This window comes from Saccopteryx bilineata, chromosome 7 (assembly GCF_036850765.1).
Source record: "Saccopteryx bilineata isolate mSacBil1 chromosome 7, mSacBil1_pri_phased_curated, whole genome shotgun sequence".
NCBI lineage: Eukaryota > Metazoa > Chordata > Mammalia > Chiroptera > Emballonuridae > Saccopteryx > Saccopteryx bilineata.
The window spans coordinates 38,143,054-38,164,288 of NC_089496.1; the positions used below are offsets into that span (position 1 = coordinate 38,143,054).

At 38.5% G+C, this 21,235-nt stretch overlaps 1 protein-coding gene across 4 annotated transcripts in view; it reads left to right on the forward strand.

The window, feature by feature from the left end:
- Positions 1-21,235, forward strand: part of HDAC9 (histone deacetylase 9) — a 967,189-nt gene that overhangs the window by 602,960 nt on the left and 342,994 nt on the right. For 3 of the 4 annotated variants that reach the window (XM_066238688.1, XM_066238687.1, XM_066238686.1), the window contains one exon: positions 10,927-13,549. In XM_066238688.1, coding sequence (XP_066094785.1) covers positions 10,927-11,241 — 315 coding nt within the window. In that variant the 3' untranslated portion in view covers positions 11,242-13,549. Of the gene's footprint in view, positions 1-10,926; positions 13,550-21,235 lie in introns of those variants that run through there. The other variant, XM_066238685.1, reaches the window with a different exon arrangement.

Here is a 21,235-nt window from a genome sequence, read left to right on the forward strand (position 1 = left end):
ATCAGAGGTCACAAGCCAACAGGCATGGGCAGGATCAATTCCATTGAACTGCTGTCTTTGGCCTGACTGTTGTCTTAAAAAGCATTCAAATTATTGATGAATCTTTAAAAATGGAGAGGTTTGAAATATGATTCTGGATTTCTGGCATCGTTTGAAAAATTAAGAAGTCTGGCCACACTGGTCCCATATTTCCACAGGGCAGTTACCATCTGGGTTTCCTCTTGATCATCTGTTTTAAATAGTTTGCACCACTATCTAGGTTACCAAAGACAGGAATTGATCAGTGGGGGGAAGGGAGATGTTCATGCATCAAGTGATTGGAAGATCATTGGCTTTGAAATCTTGCTTATTTTGGAGACAGTTCAAAATCACCAAGGATTAGCAAAATGATGATGATGATGATGATGACGGTGACGATGACGAGGATGAGTTTCCTCACTGTGCCTCTATTCATTACCCTTAAAGAGCAAAGAGAGAAAGCTTTGAAAGAAAGTTTACTTTCACTTGAAAAGTAGAAAGGAGATTATCGGGAAAATCCTGTTATATGATAAAAAAAGGACATAAAATTACACAGCGCTATAACAGAAAGAAAAATAAGTCTTTTGTGTTCCAGGTAAGAGAGACCCCTAATAGTTCTTGTTTTCTTGTTGAGGATTTTAGGTGCTGAAAGGTCAGTCTTCCTGTTCCCACTTCTGCCCACCTAGACCCCGTCTTCTGTAGTGGCCAGAGATGATTTACAAATGCAAATCAAATGCTGTCAAAGGCCTATTTAAAACTCCCCAGCTGCTCCTTATTGCTTCTAGGATGAAATTAAAACATCTTTGACTTCCAAGGCTGTCCTGATCTGGCTCTTGTCCCTCAAGTGACCTCGTGCCCTGCTCCGCCCCCTTACTTGCTGAGCTCCAGTCACACTGGCCTCCTCTCCTATCTGTGGAGAATCTCATTCCACCCGTAGGAATCGTGCTTAATCCCAGTTCTGTATGGAACGTTCAACCTCCAGACCTTTTCATGACTCGATCTTGATATGGAAATTGCTCTCAGCCCAAACCTCACCTCTTCTGAGGCAAAGTAGACACAAACATCTTCCCCCATCATTCTCTACCATACTGACTTCCAGTCTTCAGGTAATTATTTTCTGTTTACCCCGCTGAGAGCTTGCCTAACTGACCTCTCTCTTCCCAGGACCCTGCATGTAGTAAGGGCTCGATAAAAATTGTTGAATGAATAGAAGGGTGAGTGGGTAATGTTCTCAAGCTAGCTGAGAGGGAGAAGTTTTCAGTCTCCTTCTCAGAAGTAAACACTCATTTAAGTTATTGAAATATGAGGATGTTTTGAGAGCCAGAGAAAAGATACTTAAATGGCAGGTATTATAGACAATCATTTAGGGTTATAAAGATGAACAAGTCTTTGTTACGAATTTACTTGGTCACAGGCCAAGTTAACTCAGTTGGTTAGAGCATCACCTCAAAACAAGGTGTGGGTTTGATCCACAGTTAGGGCACATACACAAGCCAACCAATGAATGCACAACTAAGTGGAACAATGAGTGAATGCTTCCCTGTCTGTCTCTCTCTCTCCCTTCCTCTGTCTCTCTAAAATCAATCACTTTTTTTTTTTTAAAAAAAAGGAATTTAGTTCACAAAATTAGTCTAGGGACCCTAGACTAATTTTATATATCTTCAGTATTCGTAAGAAAGGATAATTTTCAGTTTAGAATTTAATTTATGTGAATAATGAACCAATGTATGGAAAAATCTTTCTCTCTTGTTATTTAATTTGGGTTCTTCTGGTTATTTTCCTAAAATGCACAGAAGCGAAATAGCGTGGAGTATTTTGGCTTGAGGCGGAGTTCTTCTCTAAGTAGACCTCTAGATTTGAAAGCCCTCCAAACTCTGCGTGTTGTTTTTGAGAACATTTGGTACATACCTAATCTGTTTGTGAATTGAGACAGAATTTTATCATTATTTTAAAATCTAGTTTCCTTGGAGCTCAAGGGACAGGTTTTATTTTCAAAAGAAGACTTTTACATTTATTTAAAAGGGAAAAAAAAAGCATGCTCTGTATTGTCATGCTCCAAGAAAAATTTGCCATAAAATCTGAGGCAAAATAAGAAAGCGATGAATTAGGTTGAAGGTCATTTTGCATCATTTAATGATCACATTCAAACTCTGGTGCTTAATGATTTGTTGATTATTTCAGAAAATCAGATGTCTATCAGAAACAGATTTATTCCTTGTACACTCCTGTTCTTAGTTGCCATTCCAAATCTGAAGATATCTGTGGGGGCTGAAGGATTTCTATGGCAAAAATTAAAAAATAGAATTTAAAGATAGTTTATTCAAAAACACTTATGCTTGTTGGCTCCTAGACTTTTATTAAACAACGTCACTTACACAGAGATGAGCTTAATGAAATGAGTTCATGTGTCAAGATTAGCAGCACAGACCCTGGCTGGGTAGCTCAGTTGGTTAAGTATCGTACCATACGCCAAGGTTATGTGTTCAATCCCCAGTAAGGGCACATACAAGAATTAATCAGTGAATGCAGAAGTAAGTGGAACAACAAATCAATCTCTCTTTCTCTCTCTCTCATTTTCTCTCTCTGAAATCAATAAATAAAAGAAATTTAAGTTCACAACACAACCTTTAAATATTTAATCAATTTTACAGTATTTGTCAGTAGAACATGATAACATTTATTAATTCATGATTAAACATGGAAATTATGAGTTTTCTATAAATATGATTATGTTAGAGATTGATGAGAATTGAAGGATTGAAGTGCTAGAAATTGGGATAGATCGTGTGTGTGGCACAAACCCAGAGTGGTCACAGACCCCCGGCATCATTCTTAGCGTCCGTACAGCTGCTGGACAGGAGCATGGAGAACACAGAGCCTCACTGTGACAGATGAGTAGGGGCTCAGATAAAAGAGGCACCAGAAGCTGTACTGCCGTCGTCTTCCTCTCAGCTGGGTTCCCACCAAAGTGACTCACCTGGTGTCAGATGAATGACATGCAGTGTGTTTTACCAACGGGGCCTTGGCCGAGATTCGCACGGGCTTGCACTTTTATCTGTCACACAGATGTTGTATCTTGTGTTTTCTAGCCAGCAAGGCAACAGCTCAACTTTGCTGGGGGATCACCTCCAGATGTTCAACCAAAGAAAGACCCTGCTACCCCACTGAGAGTAAGCAGACAGCTCCTCCCTGCACCTGGGGCCACTCAGCGACACTACGAATTCAGAAAGGGTCAGCCCATACCATCTTTGTAATGGTCCTATTCCTAGTTCAAAAACAGAGAGAACACAGTGTAGTCGAGGCCTTGCTTTCTTAGTGAATAGTCAGACACTTGCAAATAATACCCAGGAACTTTTCATTTTAAATATCTGAAATAAGTCATACCTGGCAGGCAGGTTTCCTGTGACTTTTGTGTGTACATTTTCCTTGGTGATGTTAATTGCTAATGTTTCCATTCTGGTCAGTTTGACTGTTTAAACAAAAACAGCTTTTGTCAAATACCAAAAATAAAACACGAAGTGTAGGAGTGTAGGTTAACTCCCTCTTACACATTTAAGTTTTGCTGTACCAGCCCCAGGAGGTCCCATTTATCTCTTTTACACTTCGTGAAATTTAACAAGAGCACATTTTGTTCCAGAGATGGTGAAAAAGGGGTAGTTATTGTTCTGCACTGACACTGGCTTTTGTTTCAGAGCCTGGGGGAAGAAAAGTGTCAGAGCATTGCTACTAGACATCGAATCTTCAGATCTTTAGGAAAAAGACAGTGAGGGAGAAACAGGGATAAATAACTAGGTTTCTGACTCAGGCAACTGGGTAATACTGTTCACTCAGATGAGAATAGACCATCAATAACATTTGAGTGGAATGGGAATAATGATATTTAAGCTACTTAAACTTCAGGGTACCTATTAGATATTCCAGAGCTAAGCAAAGATGTAAAGCAAGCAGCTGAATATGCAAGAGAGGGCTCCAGGGAGACATTGGAATTGTGTATATTAATTCAGTTGTCGTCAGAATATAGCTGTTGCAGTGGAGAAGGCAGAGTGGAAGAGGATAAAAATTTCCGAGTTTCTACTCTTTTTTTTTGAGATGATTTGATTTTTCTTGGGCATGATGTTTCTTCTTCACAAAAATAAGGGTCTGAAGAATGCTATTATAAATTTTCCAACACCAACATTTTATACCCATATAATCTCTGTTCAAAAGTTACTGTTTTATGTCAAGAAAAGTTGCTTTCTTTTACAAACCGTTAAGGAATTCTGCCTTTGGAAGAAGATCAATTTCTCATTCAGACTTCTTGTCCAGTTATCACAGCATTGTTCGGCCCAGGATTTTTTCCCTCGTGTTTCCTGTAGTCCATCAGAAGTGAAGAGGAAGCCAAGGGGAACGCTGGAATAAATGGCATTGTTTCTATACCGGACACATTGTTATACACAGTCTTCCTAGACATACCTCTGAAAGTGAGGTTGTCAATACTGACCCAGTCTGATTCATGGATGAAATGATATGATTTATGGATAATTCAGTGACCTCAGAACTATATTAGCAAGTCAAATTTTAGAATTTTTTTCTCTTAAAATGTATAAGATCTACTGGAAAGTTCTGTCCGTTTTTGGAATAAAACAAAATACAAATTTTTCTTACCGTCAATAAACTTTATTAAATAATATAATTGCCATTATTATTAATGATTTCGTGCCAGCATAAGGGCAATTTGTATATCCCATTTTTGAAAAATGTTTTATCTTTTGATGCGAAAAATTGAACCAGTGCTTGTTTGATATCTTCTTCATTTTTGAATTTTTTGCCCTTCAAAAAATTTTGTAAGGACAAAAACAAGTGATAGTCAGAGGGTGCTAAGTCCGGGGAATATGGTGGATGTGATAGACATGCTTCTGTAGCATTTCTTCCTTGTTGAAATTTGTATCAAATACAGTGGCGTAAATGAACTTTACAGTAGCCATGGGTACACTATCACTTCACATATAAGGCTAACGTGAATCAACTTTGTTTTAGTTAATTTGTTACGTCAGTATATATACTTAAGTGATAAAAATAGAGAGGCACACATGCGCCAAATAAACATGTGCATACGTGTCGAAACTTGTTGTGATAGAAACGGACAAAACTTTCTGGTAGACTTTATACATATGATATATTCTCTGACCACTCAGCATTTTGTTAGTATTAGAGATTTTCTTGGACCTACTTGCTTTCTGTTGAAAATTATATTCTAGTACATTCAGTTTGTCTGGCCTTTGGCTACACCAACACTAGTAAGATTAATCTCTTACTTTTTGGGGGGGGTATTTTTCTGAAGTGAGAAGCGGGGAGGTAGAGAGATAGACTCCCGCATGCACCCAACTGGATCTACACGGCATGCCCACTAGGGGACAATGCTCTGCCCATCTGGGGGGTTGCTCTGTAGTAACCGGAGCCATTCTAGCACCTGAAATGGAGGTCATGGAGCCATCCTCAGCACCTGGACCAACTTTGCTCCAGTGAAGTCTTGGCTGTGGGGTGGTGGTGAGGGTTGAGGAAGATAGAGGGAAAGGAGAAGGAAGGGTGGGAAGCAGATGGGCACTTCTCCTGTATGCCGTGGCTGGGGATCGAACCCAGGACTTCCACACATCAGGCCGACACTCTACTGCTGCCAGGGCCTAATCTCTTAATTTTATTTTATTTTTTAATTTTTTTTATTTATTCATTTTAGAGAGGAGGGAGAGAGAGAAAGAGAGAGAGAGAGAGAGAGAGAGAGAGAGAGAGAGAAGGGGGAGGAGCGGGAAGCATCAACTCCCATATGTGCCTTGACCAGGCAAGCCAGGGTTTTGAACCGGCAACCTCAATGTTTCCAGGTTGATGCTTTATCCACTGAGCCACCACAGGTCAGGCCCTAATCTCTTAATTTTAAAGATGCTGTGCTATGATGGTGTTTGTTTTTCTGTCTAAAATGTTTTACTTTCACTAACACCTATTAACACTGTTTAAATTGCCAGTGAATTTGGCATTTATGCAGTCATTATTGACTTCTGTAACAAGAACACTATTTCCATCAAATAGTGCATATAAAAACCTCCTTGTTGTGAATTTTAAAGCAAGAAGAGAGAGTACTCCAGGAGTTCTGTGAAGGATGGTACTTGATGATTGTGGAGGGGAGGAGGGTCCAGGGAGGCTTTATGTAAGAGGGACGAAAAGACTGACTGTGTGCAAAGGAGAATGCCCCAGCAGAGAGGGGAATGTGTGCCGGAGGACAGGTGGATAATTGCAGGAGTGGAGAGAGGGGGGCATTCAGCCAAAACATTGCCGAGATTGGAGTGAAGACATTGCTTTCCCTGTAACCAGAGGAGGGTGAATGGAACAGTTGGGTTTCTCTACTGATGCTTCTATTTTCTCAGTGAAATGAAAAGCAAAGTTATCAGCAGGGAGCGAGGAAAAGGTCTGGATATTAGAAGTCTGAGGAGAGGGGAGGTAGTCTGAAATAGCCATCGAAAGAGCAGGAGTAAATTAACTAGAGAAATGGAGAAGGATTGCCAGGAAGCTCAAGGGCCCATTTGAGGATTATGATCATCAATTTGTAGAGAAACACTCAGCATGATTGCAATTTGTTTGTTTATTTGTTTCCTAGCTTATTCAGCTGCTTGGGTTTGGCAGAGATTTATTAGTAACCAAGGTTAAAGCCTTAATTTTGAAAAGGCAAGGGAGTTAAAGACAATGTCAGGGAGTGTGTTTTACTGATGGAGAATGGAAGCTCCTCCAGCCAGAAGGGAAACGGGTGGGAGGAAGGGCGGAGAGCGGCAATGGGCAGCGGGAATGGGATCGGCGCAGTAGCGCGTAGGACCTTCCGGAGATGAGGTGTGGTTGCAGTCAGAACTTCTGAGGGTGAGCACAAAGGAAGGGATGATGTCTGAAACTGAGAATTAGATGAGTGTACAGTTACGGATAGAGACCGTGTCTAGAGTGTGATCATGATGTTGGAAGTTAAGGTTCAACAAAGGACAAGACCACTGGAGGTTAGGAGGCCGAGGCACTGAGGGGCCTGTGGAACTTGGGAGGAGAGGAATAATAACAGAGAAGCCCTTTTACATGCAGATGGTGTTTGTAGCTTCCTCTTATCTTAAATGCTTCTGTTTGTAAGCATCCAGGAGCTGGGGAGGATGCAGTCACCCACCCATCAGGAAGCAGGGACTTCTGATGTGGCATTTCTTGGACACTATTCGTGTGCTCTCTAACCTTTGATGAATGGCCTTCAGCTCCTGGGCTGTGACCACAAAACCATACGGCTTTTCTTTTCCTCTTGTCCTCATAAAGGTTTTTATAGGAAGGATCTTTATTATTGTTATTATTATTCATTTTTAGAGAGGGGAGAGAGAGACTAAGAGAGAAGAAAGGGGCGGAGGAGCAGGAAGTATCAATCCATATGTGCCCTGACCGGGCAAGCCCAGGGTTTTGAACCAGTGACCTCAGTGTTCCAGGCCAGTGCTCCATCCACTGCGCCACCACAGGTCAGGCTAGGCAGGATCTTTTAAATGCCTCTCATGTTGTCTGTCCGACTGACAGTTCTCCTTGGCTCACCAGCTCTGATAGTTTTGCTCCCATGAGCTAGCCAGCTAAGCCCTGGTCGTGAAAGGGAGGGTTTCTCCATCTCAGGAAGTATCTATTCAGATGAATTCTGCTTGAAGACAGTCTTTCTGAGCGGCATCTGCAGCCTCCATCACCTGTCTAATACCTTTTATTAAGTACTGTATTTTTCGCTTCATAAGACGCACTTGTCCATAAGACACACCTCAGGGTTTAAGGAGGAAAATAAAAATAAAAATATTCTGAACCAAATGGTGTGTTAAAATATTTAATAAATATAGCACAATAATATTTCAACAATGTAAAGTCAACAGCGGTATTAACAACCATTAGCACTGTTATTAACAAATGAGAAGAGACTTTCATGTTCAAATACTCTTCTAGTTGTCCGGGAACCCGCAGCAGCTAAAAAAAAAAATGAACATTCACTTCATAAGACTCACGGGCATTTTCCCCTCCACTTTTGGGGGGGAAAATGCGTCTTATGGAGCGAAAAATATGGTAATTCCCTTTTCCCCACAAGGTTCTCTCACCTGCTCTTGTATTGTGTCTGAGGTGAATGGTGAGAGTCGGGTTACAGCACTGACTGATGATCTCTGAAGAATGAGTGGATGTTTGTCACCTAGTGTCCTCATCCTTGGTGTCCCAGCCAAACTGTTGACTTTCCCATTAAAATCTTGACTGTTTTCTGTGGTGTTACATGTTTTGAACAGCCAATTACATAGGATTCTTCAATGGTGTGGCCAAAGGTCAGGAATATTACATTGTCTTTTTTCTCCAAAGTCTCAGCAGAGTGCCAGGTACTTTGTTTATAAGATGTGAAGAGCTGATTAGCGTTTAGAATTGGTATAAAAGTCCTGCAAAGTGTTTCCTAAAAAGTACTTAATGACATTTAAAGCATGATGGTATGAATGGTTTCCTATGCTGACCACTCAGGAACAACAGGAGTTCAAGGGTAGGCACAAAGGAAAGTAGTATTTCGATTTGCCTCCTTCACTTTGATAAGAATTTTGATTGGTATATATTCTCTTAGCCTTATTACATCTCACTTAGGATTGGTGATGTTTAAGTCTTATATATTGTTTACCCAAAGTTATATTTTATTTTGCTAGAATCTTATTCTCAATCTCAATATATTATAGACTGCGTCACTGTCTCCAACTTCATCTTCTGTCATTCTCTCCGTGTTCCTCTGCTCAAACCCCACTGGATTTCAGTTGCTCAGGCACACTTGGTGTCTTTTCCAGTCCACATACTGTGCCTTCTGCTAGAAATGCTCTTTACCATTTTGTCCCACCCTTTCCACACATGTAACTTAAGTATGCCTTCCCATCCATCATCTTCCATGTCTCAGGCTACACAGAACAATTTTCTCAGTGAAGCCTTCCTTAACAACTCACATTTCCATTCCACTCCTTTCCACTCCATTCCATTCCACTCCATTCCATTCCACTCCACTCCACTCCACTCCACTCCACTCCACTCCACTCCACTCCACTCCACTCCACTCCATTCCATTCCATTCCATTCCATTCCATTCCACTGCACTCCATTCCATTCTACTCCATTCCATTCCACTCCACTCCACTCCATTCCACTCACTCCACTCCACTCCATTCCATTCTACTCCATTCCATTCCATTCCATTCCACTGCACTCCATTCCATTCTACTCCATTCCATTCTACTCCATTCCACTCCAATCTATTCCATTCTACTCCACTCTACTCCATTCCATTCTACTCCACTCCACTCCACTCCATTCCATTCTACTCCATTCTACTCCACTCCACTCCACTCCAGTCCAATCCAATCCATTCCATTCTACTCCATTCCATTCCATTCCACTCCACTCCAGTTCATTCCATTCTACTCCATTCCATTCCACTCCATTCCACTCTACTTCGCTCCACTCCACTCCAATTCAATCCATTCCATTCTACTCCATTCCATTCCATTCCATTTCATTCCATTCCATTCCACTCCACTCCACTCCATTCCAACTGGTATGTACTCTTAGAACGCCTGTGTTTCTTTCTTTTTCATTTACCACACTTGAAATCAAGAATGAGTTTATCAATTTAGTACCTTTCTAACCCCCTCACCTATGAGCTCCATGAGGGCAGAGCAATGGCTATTTTCCCAATGCTTGGAATGGTATCTTGAACACAGTTGGCACTCAATAAATATTTGTTGAAAAACGAATGAAAACTTCCAGAAGTTCTCTCTACAATGAAATTGAAGGGCATCATCAGTGGGTACAGGGCTGTTTGAGGTTTATGCCTAAGGAGGTTATGACACCCTTCAAAGTTTGAACACTTACGTATCCTAACTCTAAAGCATGTGTTTGGTTTTAAAAAAAATAGATAGGTGTGAGTGGGAGGTGAACTTGAATTTTACACAGAAAAATCTATGTTCGTAATTTCAGTGGTGATATTCTGAAGTGTGCTGCTTATTACATAATAGCATGTTGCTTACATGGGCACTGACTCAGCAGAAAACTCTAACCACTTTTGAAAACACGGTTCTGCAAATGATCAGTCAATGGAGTCATTGTCAAAAATAACAAAAGGCCTATGTGAGATGAAATCATCCTGAGAATTTCCCCCCATTTATTGACCTTTGATACTATGGTATTTTGCGATTGTTTAAATTAGATGTGTTGTCAGTTATGTTTTTAAATCAGCGAGCAGTTAATTCATACACTTTTGAGGATAAAGTGTGATTTAATTTATAAGATAAATAAAAAGTCTAAATAATAATTCTCAAATTAAAAAATAATGCCCTGTTTCTTTCCTAATATTTATTTTCTTTTTGGATATGTTCATATAACATTCTTAGTGCTGTCAAAAAAAAAATTGTAAGTCCTGCATATTTTTAAAGTTCAGGATTTCAAAATCAATATTTTCATGTGTTACAAGTTCATATAAGAAGGTGTTTTATCATTTGAGCATTTAGGTATAGGAAAATTAGACGGACAAGAAAGACTGTTAGCATTTCTACTCTGTCTTTTATAGCGGTTGACATTTGTAGAAAAATGAGACTTTTGGAAATTTTTCATTACCTTTCCATTATTTTCATTACCTTTTCATTATTTTCATTACATTTCCTATTTTGAGAAAAAATTTCCAGGTTTATTTGGATTAAATGGACTCAGTACAACTTGTCCTTGTGAAAAATTTTTATGGTTTCCATAGAAAAAGTTTATCATTTACCTCGTTTCCACTGTTTTCTAAGAGTGTTAAAGAACTCCTAGAAATAAAAGTGTATTTTACTGCTCTGTGACCCACGAAGAACTACTGAATTTTGAACCCTCAACACTCTCTTCTAGCTGCTTTCGAAATCTATTGAACAACTGAAGCAACCCGGCAGTCACCTCGAGGAAGCAGAGGAAGACCTTCAGGGGGACCAGGTGATGCAGGAAGACAGAGCGCCCTCTAGTGGCAACAGCACTAGGAGCGACAGCAGTGCTTGTGTGGAGGACACACTGGGACAAGTTGGGGCTGTGAAGGTCAAGGAGGAACCAGTGGACAGTGATGAAGATGCTCAGATCCAGGAAATGGAATCTGGGGAGCAGGCTGCTTTTATGCAACAGGTAATAGGCAAAGATTTAGCTCCAGGATTTGTCATTAAAGTCATTATCTGAAGATGAAATGCACTGCAGGTTTTGGTAAATGAATATTATTTCCTATCGCTGAATTATTTGATTTTAGTGTTCAAGAATTCTAATTAATGTATACATATATATCTATATAGAGATCTCTATAGACTGATCTCTATATAGATATCAAGGCTTCACTGAAACTTTACTGGTAAGGAAATATCTGTTACACTAATATTATACTACATAAGTATCCAATAATTAATAGGCTTTAAATTCATCCCAAAGCCTGCCACGTCAATTACATCTAAGAGAAACGAACTCACTGTTATTTTATTTTATCTGTTGAGATCAGTGACTGCTGGATAGAGTTTCCCAGTCTGATCAATGAAACATTCTATTAGTTCTTAAAGTTCCTAATTTTCTTTTTGATATGTAGAATTCCATTTTCACATCGTTGTATATAATGTATTATACTAGTCTTGAACACTGTTAAAGTTAGTCTGCCCCTTCCCTCCTCTCTCATTTTTGTTAAGTGAAATGTTCTGGTTACCATGCCAGTAGTCCTAGGTTACTGTATAGATTGCAACTGAGCATATTAGGAATAGAGGTGTTTTTAAATATATAGATGCAAAGTACAGCACTATTTGAAATATTACATTATGTCTCACCTAGCACTGCTCATTTTACTTTTATCTTGTGTTATTTGATGACATTGTCTATCAAGAAAGATCAAATGAAGCAGATAAAAATGTTGGCAAGGGTAATGTGCAGCCTTATAGTCCAATCAGATACTTTATTGTGCCTACAATTGTAGAAATCGCAGTAACGGTATGATTATGACCCGATACGAAGTCAAAATCATGCTTAAAAGAATAAGGTGTATCATATTTTATAATCATTCTCCCTAGGATCTCATAAGTATAATTCCATAATGACACAGCACATGCTCTACCATTTCGGCAAGTAAAAAATGAGGAGAGTGAGGCTTAACAAAAGAACCGACTTGTACATAATGCACCTTCAGAATGACTGTGTCCTTTGATGCTATAAAATACAAACAACTTTGAAGGCAACAGAAGACTGTTTATTTAAGTCAGTTCTTTGTCAGGTTCCTGCTGTTCTCCTACAGAAAACTGATTCTATGAGGCTGAACAGGAAATGCCTTGTGGAAACAGGAAGTCCAAGTGATTCATGTACTGGGGAATGTGGAGGGAAAAAAACGGAGGATAGTGTTTTACTCTTTCTGTTTTTAAAGGGCACTCTATGAATTGATTTATTGTCTAAGAAAATAACACCACAAGTAGGGAAATTGTTAAGGAAGCTTTTCGCTGGAACATTTCCTTCAATACTCCCCTTTGATATGTTTACCTTGTTTTATAGGTTAAGCTAGTTTAAGATTTGTTGTATTAAGACCCCTTTAATACGAATAATCCAAATTGACCTAGAATCTTTGTGAAGTTTTTTTTTTCTATTAAAATATTTATATTTCTAAATGCGAGGCATTTTAAGGTGTAGTATCCTGTTTCAAAGGAGATACAGCAGTTTTGCCAAATGTAGACATTGTACAATTGTATGTTACTGGCACGTGGTGTTTACAATTTTGCTGTGACATTTAAAAATCTTTCTTAAAAAAAGTTACTGCTAAAGATACATTATCCTTTTTTAAAAAGTCTCCATCCGAATTAAATTAATATAACCTAGAAGTTAGAAATTTTTAAAACTTTTCCTTATAGTGTGCAAATCCTGATAATTTGACAAACAGCTATAACACTTCCTATTACCAACACATTTTGGTTAGTATTTTCCTTCAGATTAAAATGACTTTTTGTCAGTTCTCTTTTTTTTTTTGCAATAAAATATGGCATTCTTGAGATAAAATTGTATATTTTTTTTCCATCTCATAAATATACATTTTTCTTAAAGTCTTTTATTCAATCTCATAAAAAAGGGATAGTGCATCTTTTAAAATACATTTTATTTGGGGAGGAACATGCGGCTGAGCAGACTTTTGTATAATATTACTTCAAAGATATGTAATCACACAAAAAAAAAACAACCTATTTTTTATAATGTCATTTGAGAGAGCTTCATCAGTACAGTTGGTGGACGTTAATTGTTTGAATTTGATAGCCTTTGAATTTAATTAAGAAACTACCTGGACCCAGTGAAAAGAAAAGCTGGACTTAAATAATCTTAGAGCTAATTGATAATTGTCTCTTTTTAAAATCTACTGTATTTATTATAATTTACACCCTTGATGGTGACCTCTTGTTTTGTGTTGTAAATATATTGTTTGTATGTTTCTCTTCTTGCCTTCTGTTATAAGTCTCTTCCTTTCTCAAATAAAGTTTTTTTTAAAAGATCCCCTTTCATACATATGGCTTTGTGTAAACTTGATGGAGAATCGAATTCGCAGCTCATGCGCTAGGTCTCATATGCCAAAATATATCGCCATTCTTTGTCGAAACAAGAGAATAAAGTTATTTTGAGCAGTTACTTTTATGCCATTAAACATAAGAAATCCAAGAATAATGATTTTAAAATATTTACATTAGCCGTTATCAAATAGCACACACATGTAAAATTGGTTGCATTTTCATTTTTCCAGTGTGGCCTTTTTCACAATATATTATCTTTGATGTTAAGTTCTCAATATGAAATTTTATGTAAATAGATGGCAATTCTTAACTTTCCTCAACTTAAAAATTATTTTAGGCAAGTTTATTTAACCCCTTGATTATAACAAGCACTCATTAATTATTAAAATTAATAATTGTATCCATGGATGATAATACCTATATCTTACTAGACTGAGAACCTGATGTACAACTCTAAAGTGACAGTACCTAAATTTAAAGAGACAAGAGTAATTAAATGGCCTCCCCTTATATGGAAATAATTATTTAATACTGTTGTAACAAACAAGGAACCTGACTCAGGTAAAGTGAACTGACCAAACACATCTCGTAGGCCATGATATACCTTCTTCCTATTCTGGTCAGTTGCTGGCAAAACTTATTAGAATATTTCATAATGTGTCACTGTGTATTTGGTGCAATAGGTTAAAAATATTTGTTTTATATTTTTTGATTCCTTTAATCCAAACTTGAGTAGTGTCAAACAAATTAAAGTTACTATAGGTCAAAACAATCTTGTACTAGGTTGTTAAGAATACTGGAGCTAATATCATTGACTATGTTAAAATAGGTTATCATTCTAATGCCATAAATTTGATAATTTGGTCAGAATTGTGGATATATCTTTGATTAGTCAATCTCCTGAAAACTGCCTTGGACTATAAAATTATAAGATGAACTAGGTACTAGATAGTCTCAAAAAAGAGTTGGAGAAATCAGTTGGATAATGGTTTTATTCTGTATATTTGATTTCCAAAGTATCAAGTAGCTGTTTCAATACAAAGCATCCATCTGATGTTTGAAAGGTTTTCTTCAGAAAAATGGATTTTGTCAGGACTTGCGAAAAATATCCATTAGATTTCCTCTTCCTGCAATAAAAAGTAGCCTTCTTTGTGGGGGTGGCCACTGAAATGGAGATTGCTACTTTTCCTAGATCTGGGAGGAACAGTCTGTCAGATATTTTTATGTTTTATATTTCATTTTTTCCTTTAGGATGTTCTAAAAAGGAATTTAGTCACTAGTCACTGAACTTTTTTTTTTTTTTGAAACCTAGTATGAAGAGATGTATAGACAACAGTATAATTTTTAACTTGACGTTTCCTTGCGATTTTTTTTTTTTAAATGGAAGCATGCAGTTCTGGGTATATAATTGTGGGTTGACAATGATAAATAATGGAAGTCTTCAAATTATAGCCAATTATAATCAGCAATTCAGAGATGCAAGAGAAGGTATGTGAGAGATAGATTAATTACTGTTCCCTTTATGATTAATAATAGTAAAGGGAAGGTGTGGGGTGGCAATAAAGCAAAGAAAACAGGATATTGGGAATGTGACTTTTCAGAACTTAACTGATTTAAAAAAGGTTTCTATTGTCATTTTATAGTAATTTCTTTAAAGCTTATATACTGTAAGGCAGGGGTCGGGAACCTATGGCTCGCGAGCCAGATGTGGCTTTTTTGATGGCTGCATCTGGTTCGCAGACAAATCTTTAATTAAAAAAAAATAATAATGTTAAAAATATAAAACATTCTCATGTATTACAATCCATTCATTTCCTACCACTCATGTTCATGGTTGTGGGTGGCTGGAGCCAATCACAGCTGTCCTCCGGGACAACACCAAATTTTTACTGGATAATGCATAACGTACACGGGTCCTTGTATGGCTCTCACGGAATTACATTTTAAAATATGTGGCGTTCATGGCTCTCTCAGCCAAAAAGATTCCCGAACCCTGCTATAAGGTTTAGGCAATACAACTTTGGGAGATTATCTTGGTTTACAAAAATACTTTTAACTACTGCAAACAAATAGTGTACCATGTGTTGTTCTAAGCATTTTACATCTGTTAACTAACTTAGTCCTCACAACAACTTTATGGAGAGGGAATTATTTTCCCATTATAGAGATTAGGGCACTGGGACAACAGAGAAGGTCAGTATGGTCAAGCTAACCCAGTGAATGTCACTCTAGCTCTAATTGGAACCCAAGAACTCTGGCACCAGAGTCCTTGTCCTCAAACTTGACCATCACACTGTACTGTGCAACAATTCTTTGTACATGTCTACATTTATGAACTCATTAGTATGTAATTCTCTGTCCCTCTCTCTCTTTGCCTATCAGTATTTCAAACAAATTTGAAGCAATTTTCTCTTTTAATCATTGCTTACATTAGGAGATTAGGGATTTTTTTTTTTCTAATTCACAGATGAGAGATCTAATTCCTATACACATTTGTGTTCAAACTTTTGCAATCGTGAAAATTTGCGTTTATTTTTCCTGACCAAAGGCAATCCTAAGGTCATGTGAAAAAGATGACTGCACTTGAAATGAACTCTTCCGGGGGCAAGAAGGAGAAAAGATTTCAACCAGCACACAGCTTTTCTTCCCTTTTTATCTTCCTTCCCAAACCAAGGCTCTGAGACTCCAGTTTCTAAGACTTTAGGATGCTGCAATTTAAAAGGTTTGGGAACTATTGAGGATGCACTTGATAATCATTTTGACCTAAAATAGTCTGTATAAAATGTTGCAAAGGAGAAAAATGGGGACATTTGTTCTAGATCCCCTAGGAGGCTATCGAATTGAAAGGTGCATAAAGAATCCTCATGAAGGAGGCTGTTGACAATTCAGATTCTGATAAACCCCCCAGAGGTTCTGATCCTGCTGTCCTGACAGAGAGCCCAGGAATCTACATTTCTCAAGCCCTTCGGGAGTGTCTGATTCAGAAACAGTGTTCTGGAGATGGCCAGGAGCCCTAAACCACTTCCTGGTTTTTTCATAGCTTTTACCTAAGATTCTTGAATTCTCTGATTCATAGTTTTCAAAATAGATTAACTGATATTTCTTGTATATTGTTCTGTTCTATCTACATTTTATTGCTTTTCCTTCTTTAGCAATATCGGTCCTTTTTGCTGTTTCTCGCTTTTCATTTCAATAATGTCATAGCCTATTTGTCGAGTATTATTTCACCAATTTTGGAAAAAAAAATTTTTTTTCGCAAGTTCTGAGCTATTTCTTGTATGTTGCTTTTTTGGGTTTTTTTACTTTTACTTTTTTTTTTTTCTGAAGCTGGAAACGGGGAGAGACAGTCAGACAGACTCCCGCATGTGCCCGACCGGGATCCACCCGGCACGCCCACCAGGGGGCGACGCTCTGCCCACCAGGGGTGATGCTCTGCCCCTCCAGGGTGTCGCTCTGTTGCGACCAGAGCCACTCTAGCACCTGGGGCAGAGGCCAATGAGCCATCCCCAACGCCCGGGCCATCCTTGCTCCAATGGAGCCTCAGCTGCGGGAGGGGAAGAGAGAGACAGAGAGGAAGGAAGGGGGAGGTGGAGAAGCAGATGGGCGCTTCTCCTGTGTGCCCTGGCCGGGAATCGAACCCAGGACTTCTGCACGCCAGGCCGACGCTCTACCACTGAGCCAACCAGCCAGGGCACTTTTTTGGTTTTTATTGCAATTAAATTCATATAAGACAAAACTCATCATTTTAGTCATTTCAAAGTGCACAATTGAGTGGCCTTAGTATATTCATGCTGCTCTGCAGTCATCAATACTAATCCCAGAACATTTTCATCAACTCAAATCCTATATCATCAGCCTCAGCTGCTAAAAATAGCTCAGTTGATTCAAGCATTGGCCCCAGATGGGATTGTGGATGGATCCCAGTCGGGCACATTTGGCAATCTATCTCCCCTTTCTTACTTAAAAAAAAACACTAATTAGGTTTTAGTTATATAATTCTATAATACATCATCTGCATATTATGTGTTCACCACACCAAGTCTCCTTCCATCTTAATTTATCATTCTTTTATCCTCTTCTACCTTCTCCTACCCCCCTTTTCTCCTTTACTATTGTCTGTGTCTATGAGTTTTTTCTTTTCTTGCTTAGTCCCTTTGCCTTTTTCACACAGCCTGGCAACCTCCTTTCCTCTGACAGCTGTCAGTCTGTTCTCTATCTCTAAGTCTGCTTTTATTTTGTTTGTTTATTTTGTTCATTAGATTCTACATGTAAGTGAACTCATATGGTACTTGTCTTTCTCTGACTGGCTTATTTCACTTAGCATAATACTTTCCAGGTCCTACCATGCTGTTGCAAAGGGTGAGATTTTTCTTTTTTATAGCTGAATACTATTATATTGTGTAAATGCACCATAGCTTTTTAACCTACTCATCTATTGATGGACACTTGGATTACTTCCAAACCTTGGTTATTGTAAATAATGCTGCAGTGAACATAAGGATGCATATATTATTTCGAATTAATACTTTGAGTTTCTTCGGCAATATTCCCAGAAGTGAAATCATTGGGTCATAAAGCAGTTCCATTTTTAATTTTTGGAGGTAACCCCATACTACTTTTTACAGTGGCTGTGCCACACTGCATTCCTGTCAACACTGCACAAGGGTTCCCTTTTCTCTACGTTCTGGCCAACACTCGTTTGTTGGTTTATTGGTGATAGCCATTCGGATAGGTGTGAGATGATATCTCATTGTGGTTTTAATATGCATTTTTCTGGTGATTAGTGATGTTGAGCATCTTTTCATATCTCTGTTGGCCATATCTGTATGTCCTCTTTGGAGAAGTGTCTAAGTCCTTTGCTCATTTTTTAATTAGATTTTTTGGGTGTTTTCTGATGTTGAGTTTTATAAGTTCTTTATAAATTGTAAAAATTAACCCCTAATCAGAGGTACTGTTGCTGAATATGTTCTCTCATTCAGTGGGTTGTCTTTCCATGTTGTTAATGGTTTCCTTGCTGTGTAAAACCTTTTCAGTTTGATGCAGTCCCATCTGTTTATTTTGTTGTTGTTATTTGTCTTGCCTTAGGCAATATATCAGAAAAAAACATTGCAACAAGAAATGTCTGGGATTTTACTGCCTGTGTTTACTTTTAGGATATTTAAGGTTTTGAGTTTAACATTTAAGTCTTTCATCCATTATGAGTTTATTCTTGTGTATGGTGTAGGAAGGTGGTCTGGTTTCATTTTTTTGTACGTATCTCTCCAGTTTCCCCAATGTCATTTATTGAATAGACTATCTCTATCCTATTTTATGTTTTTACTTCCTTTGTCAAAAAAATTTTTTTTAGCAAGAGGGACAGAGACAGAGAGAGGGATAAACAGGGTCGAACAGACAGGAAGGGAGAGAGAAGAAAAGCATCAGTTCTTCGTTGCAGCACCTTAGTTGTTCATTGATTGCTTTCTCATATGTGCCTTGACCAGGGGGCTCCAGCTGGGGGCTCCCCTTATTCAAGCCAGCAACCTTGGGCTTCAAGCCGGTGACCTGGGGTTTCAAATCAGTGACCAGGGGGTCATGTCTAGGATCCCACACTCAAGCCAGAGACCATGCACTCATGCTGGTAAGCTGGCGCTCAAGTTGGTGACCTCGAGGTTTTGAACGTGGGTCCTCTGTGTCCCAGGCTGACACTCTTCATTGTGCCACGGCCTGGTTAGGCCCTTTTCAAATATTAGTTGACCATAAAAATGTGGGTTGATTTCTGGGCTCTCTATTCTGTTCCATTGATATATGTCTGTTTTTATATCGGTACAGTGCTACTTTTTTACTATGGACCTGAAGTATAGTTTGATATTAGATATTGTCGTTTCTCCAACCTTGTTTTTTCTTCTCAAGATTGCTGTAGCAATTCAGTGTCTTTTGTGTTTGCATATAAATTATTGCAATATTTGTTCTAGTTCTGTGAAATACGCCATTGGTATATTCATAGGAATTGCATTCAATATATAGATTGCTTTGAGTATTATGAACATTTTAATGATGTTAATTATTCTTATCCATAAACATGATATCTTCTTCAATTTATAACTTTTTTTTCAGTTTATAATTTTAGAGTCTTATAATTTTTCAAGTACAGGTCTTTTACATCCTTGGTTAAATTTATTCCTAGGTATTTTATTTATAATTATAAATGGGATTGTTTTATTAGTTTCCCTTTCTGACCTTGGCCAGTTGGCTCAGCAGTAGAGTGTTGACCCAGTGTGTGGAAGTACCTGGTTTGATTCCCAGTCAGGGCACACAGGAAAGAGACTATCTGCTTCTTCCCCCCTTCTCCCTCCCCTTCCCTCTTCTCTCTCTCTCTCTTTCTCTCTCTCTCTCTCCCTCTCTCCTTCTCCCTATCCATGGCTCAATTGGTTTGAGCACATTGGCCCTGGGCACTAGGGATGGCTCTGTGGAGCCTCAGCCTCAGGTGCTAAAAATAGCTCGGTAGTGAGCATGGGCCCAAGATGGGCAGAGCATCAGCCCCAGACAGAAGTTGCTATGTGTATCCTGGTTGGATGCATGCAAGAATCTATCTCTGTACCTCTCCTTCTCTCACTTACAAAATAAAAAGATATTGTCAGATAATTTTTAAACTTTGCACATTCTAGTGGATATGTTGTAGAATCTACTGTGGTTTTATGCTGTGTTATATCATCTTTTCATGTGTTTATTGGCAATTTGACTACAGAGGTTCCTTGGGTTGTGACACAGTTCCATTCCTACAACAGTGACATAACCCATATTTTGGTGTAAGTCAAAATACACACTACTTTAACACAAATGAAATACTTGCACTTTTAACAGTCCAAAATGGCATAGGTACGTGTACTGGAGGTCGCCAACTCCCTCGCTCCTGTATCGCATCACTGCGTGCGTTACTGCGTATTCGGGCATGCGCATAAGCTGCAACAGCCACAGCCCAGTCGTTTTAAGTTTTTAAGGCAGTGTCATAAACGCAAAACATTGTATGTTGAGACTGTCATAACCCGAGGACCCCCTGTATTTATGATGGAAATATTTCTAGCTAGTCATAGCTTGTTTTTTATTATGAAGAAGAGAATATTTTAATTTTGATGGGTCTCATTCTATCAATTTTTACTCCTAATTGATAGAATAAAAATTTCCTAGATAGGACTTTAGTTTCCTATCTAGGAAAAATTTGCTTCTATGTTTTCTTCTTCTATTTCTATTTTTACATTTAAGCAAGCCATTCTGAGCCAGATAATTTTGCGTATGATGTGACGAAAGGCTGAGGTTATCTTACATAGGTATCCGTTTTTCAGCACCAGTATTTGAAAAGATCACTTTTGTTCATTTGAATTATTCTTGTGCCATTTATAGAAATCAATTCAACATACTATATATATGTAAGCAAATTTAGGAACTCTTTCTTTTATTCCGTTAATCTATATGTTTAACTTTGTACCAGTACCACAGAATCTGGGTTACTATTGCTTTATAGCAAACCTTAAAATCCAGTGGTGTGGCCCTGGCTGGTTGGCTCAGTGGTAGAGCATCGGCCTGGCGTGTGGAAGTCCCAGGTTCGATTCCCGGCCAGGGCACATAGGAGAGGCGCCCATCTGCTTCTCCACCCCTTCCCCTCTCCTTCCTCTCTGTCTCTC